This window comes from Podarcis raffonei, chromosome 2, assembly GCF_027172205.1.
Source record: "Podarcis raffonei isolate rPodRaf1 chromosome 2, rPodRaf1.pri, whole genome shotgun sequence".
NCBI lineage: Eukaryota > Metazoa > Chordata > Lepidosauria > Squamata > Lacertidae > Podarcis > Podarcis raffonei.
The window spans coordinates 102,632,125-102,644,625 of record NC_070603.1 but is presented as its reverse complement, the minus strand read 5'-3'; the positions used below and the strand labels follow the sequence as shown (position 1 = coordinate 102,644,625).

General features: G+C 41.9%; 1 protein-coding gene across 7 annotated transcripts in view; it reads left to right on the top strand.

The window, feature by feature from the left end:
• PTPRG (protein tyrosine phosphatase receptor type G) overlaps positions 1–12,501 on the top strand; it is a 537,375-nt gene that overhangs the window by 484,231 nt on the left and 40,643 nt on the right. For 5 of the 7 annotated variants that reach the window (XM_053378351.1, XM_053378348.1, XM_053378354.1 and 2 more), the window contains one exon: positions 4,484–4,584. In XM_053378351.1, coding sequence (XP_053234326.1) covers positions 4,484–4,584 — 101 coding nt within the window. The remainder of the gene's footprint in view (positions 1–4,483; positions 4,585–12,501) is intronic. The other 2 variants (XM_053378352.1, XM_053378349.1) reach the window with 1 other exon arrangement.

Genomic DNA, 12,501 nt, shown 5'->3' with positions numbered 1-12,501 from the left:
TCCTACAGGGCAGATGGCCCTGTAGGAAGAAAGAAGGGAGAGTCTAGCTGGAAGAAGCTCGGAGGCAGTCTTCGCTTGCCTACTTTATTCTCCTGGAATCCTTCCCACAGGGTAGCTGGTGACAGATGGCTGCCACAGAGAAAATGTTGGCGTACATAGAAAACTAACCATTGTTGCCTTCAAAATTTAGAGAGCAGTGTCTGCACTGGGTAATAGGTATGTGTTGGCGGTGGGGGGGGTGTCCAAAAGTTCAGGGGCTGCTGGTTGCTCAACCACAGCTAGGCAATAAGGTATCATTATGTCTGTACTGAATGAGCCAATGGAATGACTCTGTTACAGCCATTCAAGGTTTTGACAAAGCTACAGTGCTAGGCATTTGTTTGAAAGAATTCCATAGCACATCCAGCTATGAAGCTAGGCGAAAGGCTGATTCATGTGAAAATTTTTGTCATCGCTTTGTATCGTCACCTGGTCCTGAAGATCATCAGGGAACCCTGATGCTGAACAAACACCTAAGTGTGGGTTAACATGATTGTGTAAATATCCTCAGATGTTATATGACCATAAATCAGTTACTCCTCCGTGTACACATGGTCTCTGTTACATATCTTTTCTTTTTAAGATTAATTTTTGTGATGCTACTTCCCAACATGTGGCAGATGGAAGGTTTTTGTCTTACATGCTGTTCTTCTGATAAATAATATCAGAAGCCTAGTTACAGCTAAACTTAGAATTGCTCAAAACTGGAAGATGGACATGTCAGTATTTAAAAGACAATAGTTCAACCTATTTTGGTCCTGTTTAGATCAGGATAAGCCAAAATCAGGCTAACCTGGTGGAATGTTTGTTAACCTGGCCATTTTTTCTTAGTTACACTGGACCTTCAAACAAGGTTCAGTGTTAAACATAAGATGATCAATTTGTATCAGACTAGCTTTGTTATTAATAAATATGACTCTTACACAGAACAACTGGAGGGATGGAAGCGGTGTGGGATTATTACTTTTTTCCTTCTTGTTGTCGTTCGGGGGGCAGGAGGAATATAAAAAACACTAAAATGAAGAGCATGATATCAAAAGCCATCCTCCATGGATTTTGCTGAATATTTTACTCAAAGGAGAAAATCCTAAACGCTTCAAACACATGCACGTTCTTCCTGATCCATATTCATAGGCCTTCCCTTGCTGTGACTGATTTATTCCCCTTTGTGCCCCCAGGGTGTTCATAGTCTATAGTAAAGGCGGCCTGAGTAGAAACCAAGTCTATCTTTACTTACAATCAGGAGGAGAAAGAGCAGTCAGGATATTAAGGGAAGAAACAAACTGATTTGTGAAGGAATATTTCATTATACGTCACATATGTCACCATGTTTGGTCATACGCCACACATATTTGATCATATGTCACACACCTTGGATTCCCAGGTATCATTTCACTACAAAGTAATGTTCCCAGAAAAGTACAGCTGTTAGGAGATGGTCTGTGTGGAAGCAGCTGCCTGCTTGTGAGTAAAATGATGCTATAGAATGTGTTCTTTGGTGGCTGCATATTGTTTCAGCGGCCCTATGAATTTAGCTGCCATTGCTTTCGTTATTCATCAAGAGCACAGTTGTTGGGGGCTGCCAGATGTCCCTATTATGATATCCCCGAGAGCCAGTGAATAAAGGGTCAGACTGGAACTTGGGTTCAGATCCTCACTCAGCCGTGACACCAAGTGGGTGGCCTTCACCCAGCCACAATCTCTCAACCTATAATCTACATCACAGGATTGTTGTGGTGAGCAGGGGGGAAATAGGATAACGTTCAAGTACACTGTCTTGAGCTGCTTGGAGGTAGGGCAGGATAAAATGTGTGTTTGAGTCTTAGAATAGCTAGCTTTGTGGTTTTCGCTGTTCCTATTGTTTCAGTGGTTTTCTAAGTGTTAATTGTTGTGGATTCTGTGGTTTTATGCATCCTGTATTTCATACCCAACCCTGGATTCCACTTAGATGAAAAATAGGCTATAAACAGTCTATATTGTGTGCATGTTGTGTGTGTGTTCGGCTGTGTGCATGCCCCATAACCTTTTATCACATCTCCACTGACCCTTAGTTTCAAACAGTTCAACTCACTAGTTTCATGCCTGGAGGGGGCTCAAATTTCTAGGAAGGGATAGTGTTCTGGAGCCTATGTACACCCATCATTCTAGATCCAGAGAGGCTGAATGCCCCCTGCAGAGGACCCTCCCCTATCCTTCTTGGATTTATTATGGAGTGACTGCACCCTCCTTACACCATCATCCCAAAGTGATTTTGAGATTATGTGAGCTTGGAGAAATGTTTCTCCCTTGTGCATAAGAAAGTGTCTTGTCTTTTCCTCTTCAGATTTCAGTCTGGGCATTGTTGGGCCAGTCCCATGGGGCACTAGGCTGTTTGCAAGCAACGGGTTCGGTTGGGTTAATTGAATGTATGTATTACTTAAAAATCTTAAAGCAATTTGCAACAAGAATAAATACAATAAAAACATTTTAAAAATTGTCCAGTAGCACCTTAGAGACCAGCTAAGTTTGTTCTGGGTATAAGCTTTCGTGTGCATGCACACTTCTTCAGATACACACACGAAAGCTTATACCCAGAACAAACTTAGTTGGTCTCTAAGGTGCTACTGGACAATTTTTAAATTTATTTTGACTGCATCAGACCAACATGGCTACCTACGTGAATCTACAATAAAAACACATAAGTGTAATAAAAGCATAATCAAAATTATAAAAATCCAGCCATTGTTGCTGGCTGCCCAGCTCCCCGCCGTGCGCGCGCACACACACACACACACACACAACCCTTTGCCACTGAATGAATGAAAAGGTAGGTGCCAGGTAGGACTTCCAGGGGAAAGTATTCTGTTTCATAGGCTAAAAAGAAAAGGCTTGTTCTTTCTGCACACAACCATATCTCCATATGCTCAGCTAGTTGGCTTTGGGTTCAAGGGACAGCAGAATAGGGTGGTCATGCTCAAAACATTTGAGAAATAGTTCCATGGCTTCATCAATCTCCTTATTCTGAGCGTTTTGATCTGACAGCCCTAGCTTTGATTGTTAGCAGAATTCAGAAATTGAGGGCCTGCTGCATGCATTTGGCCAACTTCTTGCAAGAGATTTGCTTGGCCTTTGAAAGCTGTGTGAGTTGCGCTGCCTTTTTTCTCTCCCCCCGCACCCCACCCCAAAGCCCTCTGCTATGTACCTCTGTTCTGGAAACAATGGCACTACAAATTGCTTTGACAGTGTCAGCAAAGCTGGCGGGATGGAGTGGGCTTTTCTGCTTGGCCGTAATTCCAGAAGCCGTGCTGTGCGGCAGAGCGACTGCTGCAAACCTTTACAAGCAGAGGCAGTCGCTTGCGTGCCGGGGAAGCTAATCGCGGCAGAGGCGGAGGCGTCCAGGACCCCGCACAGGTGTTGAGGAGCAGCAGTTCATTAAGGGAGGCAGGAAGAGGGCTCTCTCTCTCTCTCTGCTCTGTCCAGGCTATTGTTAAGAGATCCTGACAGCTGAGAGCAGCCCCTTTGCTTGTCACAATAGCTGCTCACGCTGAGCAAGGCTCATTAAATATTCAGTCCCAGCCTCAAGCAGCTCATTAAGGCAGCAATGAGCAGTGACGTGGCTGCTGGAAAGCCATGCCTTGCTTAGCATCACCATGCACAGGCTCATTGGACCTCTGGATGCTCTCCTCCTCAGTGCCTTCTCTGTGATGACCAGCTTGTGCTCCCTGCTTTGCATTAAGTACAGGTAAAAAGAGCAGCAATTGCAATGTGTTTAGGGAAGCAGATTCAAGTCTTTAAATCTGGCTGGCAGGAGCATCGGTGGGCTGCATCTGAGTTGCCCTCTGGCCTTTTCAGCGTTCCTTTCAGCGGAGGGGTAGGGGGGGGGTCGCAGAGGGAGGAAGCCGAGTTGACATCTACCACAGGCTTTTCCTTAGCAGCATGTGTGCTTCTCACTGTTTTGCAGGAGAAGCCTGCAAAGGGGATTTGCACAGCCAGCACAGAGTTGAAGGTGGCAAACTTTTTTTCCTGTTGAGATTGCAACTTCCCTAAGGAAGTAGTGTGACCGTTATGTGTGTTTTGCTCTACGTGCTGCCCATTAAGTGGCAAGGTTCTACGCGCTTCCAACACCAGTGTGGTTATGATTGTTTTAGTTTTCTTTTAAGAAGGGCTGTTATTGAGCCACAATAATTGACACCCAAAAGTTTCCTTTTTAAGTGAATGCATGCACTCTCAGCTGCTAAACTTCCTAGACTGTTTAATAAGAGATAAGAAACGGGAGGCTCCTAAACGAAATGATGGTTTATGGTGACTGGTAGCAGCACATTTGAGCGTTCACTTGAGGGTCACTGACAAAATCAGAAATAAAACTTTGTGTGTGTTTGTCCATGTGTGTGATGCAAATGCTTAGCATGGACAGAAATGTCAGAGAGCCCTGAGAGTGCTGATGATGTTTCTCTTCCATTCACAGAAAATGTTTTCAGACAGCTCATTTCTATGTGGAAGACAGCAGTTCGCCTCGAGTGGTGCCAAACGAAACCATTCCCGTTATTCCCATCCCAGGTAAGGAAGGTCTGACATCATGACTTAACTCATTCATACTTTGGGCTCCTTACAAATCACAGTTTGTACTGTATGTTCTGTATCAGTCAATCCACTTCCCACATTGGCTGACTTCTTTATACATTTGGAGCATCCCGCAGTTTGTAGTAATGTTTCTGTAAATCTTCATTAAAATGAGGGGGGGAAACAAAGTTAGGATTAGTACATTCTTATCTGTCTAAGGCACAAACAGCACTGATGGTATCATAGTGGGGAGTCCCCATGTTGTGTCTTCTACTTTTCTGGCTCTGCCCTTTTGCCATTAATCACTTACTCCATCCTTCTTGTTCACTGATGTTCGTAGTCTGCACCTTCTCTGGCCTCCAGCTGTGCAGGACAATCTTATGAATGTCTACACAGAAATCCTGACATTCACTGAGACTTACTCCCAGGTAATGTTGGATTGCAGTGCAAGTGGACCTCCAGTTGCCAGGTCTCCGTAATGAAGACTTTTGCTTGCCAGGCTGCCTGTGACCTTTCGAGGGCAGGGGGAGATCCCACCTACGCAGTACTGTTTTATAGGAAAACTCTTAATTTAAATGTAAGTGGCCAAATAAGATGCATAGGTTTTGCTTGAGGCAAAGTTGTACCAGTTTAGTCCTAAATACAGTCCTAAATACACTTACTGGAAAGTAAGCAGTGGGATTTACTTCTCAGTAAAGAGAAGATTGCTGTTAGAGTAGCTGCAGACTTGGTCCTAATGCTTATTTACTGGTTAATTAAAAATATCAAAGCACATGCCTACTATTTTACAATCTGTCAAGTGCCTTGAAGTAATTATATATGGAATGGTTCTCAGCAGAAATTTGTGAGCCAAAGCCAGACAGATGTGAAGATTTGCATATTGTCTGTTGTACACAGCTCTTTATGCCTTGAAACACAGGTAGCTATTTTGGCACTGTCCAGATGTTGTGAACTACAACTCCCATCCTTCCCAGCCAGTAGGATCAATAGTCAGGGATGATGGGGTTTGTAGTCCAGCAACAACTGGCGGGTGAAAGTTTCCCTACTCTTGCCTTAGAGCAATGAAAACTCAAAGCTTTTTTCAAAGGCATGTTGGAATTGTCACGGTTTTTCCTGAGGTAGTGGGTTGGCTGCTGGTTGGCCGCTGGTTTGAGCGTTACAGTTATCTTTCAGTTATTGGGAACATAGGAAGTTGGAATCCGTAAAAAGGCGGTGGACTCTCCTTCTTTGGAGGTTTTTAAGCAGAGGGTAGATAGCCATCTGCCATGGATGCTTTAGTTGAGATTCCCCTATTGCAGGGGGTTGGACTAGATGACCCTTGGGTTCCTTCCAACTCTACAATTCTGTGATTCTATGATTCAGATGCTCTACCACTGAGAATTGTGCACTGCACTTATCCCCCCCTTCCAGATATTTTGAAAGCCATGTAACGAATAACTGTTTTAGACTGAGATTCTTTGCAAGGCATACGTATAAGTTAAATATTGCTATCCAACAATATTGTGTACAATATAGATAAGATAACATTGGAGTTCTTTGTATGGCCTTGAGGCTTTTGTCAGAAGTGTGATTACCTTGTCTGACAAACCTCTGGTGCTCATGTGGTGATTTTTTTTTTAGGATCTCTTGAGCAAACATGCAAATACATAGGAAATTCACTTGGAATGCTTTCTATGTCACTTTTCCAAGGTTTGATCCCATTAGCTGAATTCCAAATTGGGTTTGGATCTGCTTTATGGGATTGTCTTCAGAAAAGGGCTGTGGATAACCCATTCTGACAGAGCTTTTGTTCACATACTCTTATCCAATTAGCAGCAAATCATGTCAGAAATGTGTACAACTCTGCATGCTGTGATGATTTTTCCCTAATACCAGTGTGCACAATGCTACAAACCAGAAGTCCTTCATATAACCAAAACTTTGCCATTAAAATCCTCCTTAAGGTTTGTCTAAAAGCTTTTAAAAACAAAAAAAATGTGTAAGCAAAATTGTATTATTTGACCATATAGAATGCCTCACCCCCAAATGCTACTAATTCCATTAGTTCTGTGATATGTCCCCACACCATTGCAGGAGGTGCAAAGTATTCAGGAGAATAGCTATGAAGTTTAAGTGGAGTTGTAAAATAAAGAATTTCAGAGCTGAGCAAGAGAAAAGTTCTTGTCTAGTTTTTTACCTCATGTGGTTTTTCATTACTACAGATACATGTTGTTGGTTTTAATCAGATAAATAAGAGGGAACATTAAAAACAACAACAACCAAACCCCCACCTTTTGTCTTAAACAATAGAAGAAAACCTCTTTTGGTTGAACATGTATATCAGGGTCGCCCTCTAGATGTTGTTGGCCTTCAGCTCTCACAGCATGGCCAATGGTCAGGGATGGTGGGAGGTGCAGTCTAGCAATATTTGGAGATAGACATGTTCCTGATCTCTGGTGTAGATCATTTATTAGTCTCTCTAAAAGGTGGAGGCAAAAGCTCCTTCTATTGGAGCTTCACTCTAATATAAGTTCTTAATACACTTTTAATACTAAGTTGTCTTAAGGACAAGAAACTTGGGGGAGGGGAATCTAGGAGGAGGGACCCCAAACATACTCAGTGGTCACATAATGCTGCTTGACTGTTGTGAGCAAAATGGGAAACGGGTGGGAGGGGAAAGGGACTGGAGGTCCCACTTATACATCAATAGCTGTTTTCTTCTTGCGGACAAAGAGGAAGCATCCATATCATTACAACCTTCCAACTAATGTATGTGGTTGAAACCAAGCCCAATTTTAGTTTGATTAATCAAAATAATGTGTGAAATAGCTAAAATGTTCAAATGGGCTCCCCAGATCTTCAAGCATTGGTCTGCAGAAGTGGGGCTTTGAGATCCAGGATAAAGTTTTCGTCTTTTCTATTAAAAAAAAGGCGGAGGGTTATAGTGGCTCTTGATTTGAATGAATATTCTCAGTGTGTTTTCACACTAGAGGGAAGATTTTTGATTTTCTAAAAAGTGGGAGTGTGCCCATAAGTCCAAAAAGAAAATGAGAAAATAGTTGCTTTTCATCAGTACTATTGAATTGTTCCAGGAGTGCCAAACCGGAACCTAGAATAGAATGATAGACAGTGGAATAGTAGTTTAACCTAAATACTTTTAGATATTATTAAAATACTGTTTTTCCTCTGAAGGTGGAAAGCCATATTACAAATGTAACATAAAAACAAAGATGAAATTTTCTGCATTATTCTGTGTAATAGGAAATATTATGCCTCTTTTTTAGTGGTGATAGGTCTAACTATGACCAAGGTCTAACTATGGAAGTAAGAGCACCTTTTTGCATGCATTCTGAAGCAGCAACCTTTGTGGAACTTTTGCAGTTTCTTGTACATAGCTGTTGAGTTTTAGGTATATGATACCATGACAATATTGCGCCTTAATGCTGGGAACTCAAAAGCTCAATTCAAGCATTCAGGGCCGGTGGTCACAGTGTGTGAAGGGCCCAGGTGGGCTAGCAAGGCACGTACCAGCTGCATAACCCCAGCCAATGCCCAGTTGTCATCAGTCTGAAGAGGGCTCTTTTTGTGCTCATAAGACAGGTGTCACCAGCGAGATGTCCCATAGATGTTGTTGAACTATAACTCCCTGACCATTGGCCATACTGGCTGGGGACTTGGTAGTCCAACAACATCTAGAAGGTACCACATTGACTACCCCTTGCATTGGGTATCCTTCATGGGGATGGGGAACCCTGAGTGAACAAAGTTTAACAAGGTTTACTTCCCTTTCCTATAAACCCTATGCAAATAGAAGCAGATTGTGAGTCTGTTGGCAAGTCAGCTGGGGTCATGGCCGACACGCATGATGTCATCAAGGTGGGACAGCTCTAGCCCCTCGTGTTCCTGCTGGTCCCATCATGCATTCAGTACCCATAGAAACCAGATGCCTGAGTAGAACTAAAGGTGTGCATAAATGTAGAAATAATTCTAAAAGTGGGGGGAACCCGTTCTTAGTCTGTTTGAATGGGTCCAATTAACCTCTTCCTGATGCCCTTTCCGCACTTCCCTGCCACACCAGAAAAGGCTTCAAATTCCATTCCCCAGAGCAATCTGCTAAGTGCTGTTTCACACCTGCCTGTCAGTTATAACTCCTTATACAGCCGTTTTTGCTGAAAAACCTTTAAAGGTTAAATGGAAAATTCTTCCTTTTGATTCACTCATATGGTTGATAAAATGATACCTCTTCTGAACTTTTTCTTCCCCTTTAGAAACAGCCAGGGAGCATGAGAAAATCTCCCAAGCTGTATTGATTCTGGAAGTAAAGTATAAATGACATTTTAACAAACGCCAGTTCCTTAAAGTAATCTTTATTTGCTAGTGATACCCCAGGCAGTAGTTATAAATGGATAGTTAAATATGTCCCTGTGGATCTGCACATCTATTTAACCGGGCTGGGTAGACCAATTTTCATTCTCAGTTTCAGTCATACGATCACAATGGAAGCAGTTTTGACCATGAATATCTAAAAATGTGAAACTCCTCTGTATTGCTTTTTTAAAACAACAAAAACACATTCTGTGACAGCTTTAAAGGTGCTTGACAGCTCCAAAACACACGGTGCTAATGATTGATGGTATAATAGAATTTTGCTGTTCTGCAACTGCAGCATTATTAGATACCTAGCTTTCCACGGAAGAAATTTACTTCATTTTCGACCATGAAACTGAATAGCATATAGGCATGTACTAATCTATGCCCATTCTGTCCTGAAGCCCAGAGTTCTCATTACAATTCATAATTAACTCTACCGAGCAGTCTAGAGAACCACAGAACACCGACAGGATCATTAGCTCAGTTGCCCCTACAGCTATTACCCACTTAATATAAATCAAAAAGCATTGGTCTCATCTGGGATCATGCCCTTAGGGGGAGAGCAACTGCGCCTGGATGGCAGACTTATTAAACATTATTAAATATGCTAGCCCATTCTGTTCCAGACACACACACACTTGCCATTGCTTCATTTTCTGTTTCTTAGCACAGTTCATTTTGGCTGCCTCCTAGTGATCTTTTCATGGAACTCTTTATCACTAATCTGTAGTCATAGGTTGTGTGTGTGTGGATCTTGTCTGGTGCCTATCAGCCCTCGCCACCAAATGAAAGTTGACCAGAGAATCATAAAACTTGCATTAAAAAGAGAAATATATATATATTGCCGGTGTTGTCATTAATGTACATCTCCCAGCTTCAGCCCCATATGGATCAAGGGTAACCATTGCATCTGAGAGTGAATCAATATGCTGTTTTTCCTCCAAAATGCTTATGAAGAGATGTCCCATTCTGCCCCTGCATGCAGAATTTTCTAATTTGTGGAGCAAATAGCAGAGTGATTGGCCTGGAAGGAGGGCCATGTTCAGAATGTATGAGAAATATTAACCCAATTTCTTCCATTTGATATTGGCTTGCCTTCTTTTCCCCACTTCTTTTCAACAACAGTTTGAGTCATATTGGGAAGGGGGACTCAACAGCTGCTGAACCTCTGACTTAGCATGAGTCAAGAAATTTCCACTTTCCCTTAAGTTTGCAAACCAGTACTCTGATGTTTCCATTATCAGTGTATGTCACCATGTTCATTGCTAAGGAGGAGGAGGCCAACATGTACCCAGTGCCTTTTCATATCGGGTACTTTTTGCAAGACACAACATTCTCCCCAGTGAATGTAAATAGTTCTCATTTGGGTTATTCAGGAATGACTCTCATTTCTTCCTTGCAGACTTAAAGGAGGTGGACTGAATGTCACTTTCATTTATTATTTAAAGGCGGATGTGTGCATGTGGTTTATAAATTCATATTTCATTCAATGTGCATAATATTTGTAACTGACACATCCCTTAATAGTTGCTCTTGGCATGATGCTATATTAGATTACACCTTGATTGAAATGGTGTCATTAATACTCACTCAGTCACAAGCACATGGTCTCTTTTCTTTCTTTCTTTTTTGTCTGCCTAAGAGTCAATTACTGCTCATGCAGAACTCTGGATCGGGACCAGTGAGGGCTCTTAATGGCACTTAAAATATTAAATTATGTGCTGAAATCTCATTGTTTTACAATGGGATTTAGGCATAACTCGCTTTCTCTAGAATAGACTCAGTACATTGACTGCAATCCAGTACACAGCTACATGTGCTCATCCTACTTAAATTCGGTGCAATTTAAATTCATTTCACAGTTTGCTGGCTTCCAGCCAATAACAACATAGTCTTTCTCTCAACCAGTAGGTTCAATGTTGTTCAAAGGTTAGTTATGGGAATACACTGTCTGCACACTCTGCAGTGTGTTGTTATAATCTTGTAAAATGAATAAAATAAAGAACATTCATAAGGGCAGTGGTCTGTCCCTTTACTGAGATTGGCTAAATTTGGGTGTTTGGAATGGAATAAAGGATTCATGAAAGCTCCCATAATGCATCAGTTAGGCATTATGGATACAGGCACGCATAAGTAATTGCAGGCTTATAGCCTGTCTGAAAAGTAGTAGAATCATATGATAGTAGAGTTGGAAGAGATCCCAAGGGTAATCTTGTCCAATTCCCTGCAATGCAGGAATCTCAGCTAAAGCATCCATGACAGTAGATCCACCACTGTTCAAACATCAGTTACACTGTACAATGTGCTGTGATTATAACATAAGATGGTTGTAGCCAATGGAACTTGAGTTCAGTGGAACTTACTCCCGATTGTGTACACTGGATTGCACAGCCTCAGATTAGTCCAAAGCAAGCACTTGGGGTTGTAAGCAACTATGATTTACTCAGAGTTGACCAGTTGAAATTGTGGGCCTACGTTAGTCATGCTTATTAATTTCAGTGTGCCTACTCTGAACAGGACTTACACTTTCTGCAAAGTGTCCACAGCAGTTTCAGTTGACATTGCATGCATGATTTTTAGTAAGATCCAGTCTCTCATACACTGCTCAAATGGCATTGTTGTTTATGTCTTTTTTGCATCACCAGCAAATCCGTAAACTATCACTTTCCCTTGACACTAGAATAGCCTCTTAAATCATCCACTTAACATCTTTTAACATGCTGTATCCCTGATCCTCCAAGCTTCTGTCTTTTCTTAGCCCACTCCACCCCTTCCCATAGCTCTTTGGTAGAGCACATGCTTTGGCCCTGGGGCCCTCGGTTTGCAACCATTGGTATCTCCAGTGAAAAGGATCTGGTAGCAAGTTGTGCAGAAGGGACACTTTAAACATTGCCCAGATGCAGCAGAGAATGCGCATCACAAGACCTATACATATGGAAAGGGAATGTGAGAGTCACTTGTGGTTCCCATCTTTTAGCTTAGCCTTCTTTACAAAAGGCAAGGGCAAAATAAAATGACACTGAATGGATTGTGTGTGTGTGTGTGTGGTAAAAGTAAACACTGTTGTAAACCATCTTCTTTGCATTGCACATATTTACTAAACACAAGTGTCCTTATCTATTTTTGTTTATTTTATTTTTAAAGTAAGATATATATACGGCTGTTCATCAAAAGATTTCAGGGATGTTCATAAGATTAAAAGGCAATATAAAAGCACAACTAATTTGTTAAAGCTGAAACAACAAAACAATAGCCCCCCTCCCACACACATTTAAAAGGCTGTAGAATATTATCAGACAAAGGCCTGGTGAAAGAGGAAAGCTTTTGCCTGGCACCTAAAGATATATAATGAAGGTGCCAGATGAATCTCCATGGGGAGAGCATTCCACAAACGAGAGCTACTGTTCAGAAAAGGCTCATTCTCGTGTTGTCACCCTCTGGACCTCATGTGAAGGAGGCACACAAAGAAGGGCCTCAGATGATGAATACAGAGTCCAGGTCGGTTTATATGGGGAGATGAGGTATTGTGGTCCTGGGTCAATTAAACTGAGCACTTTAATGTAGCCTTAATGT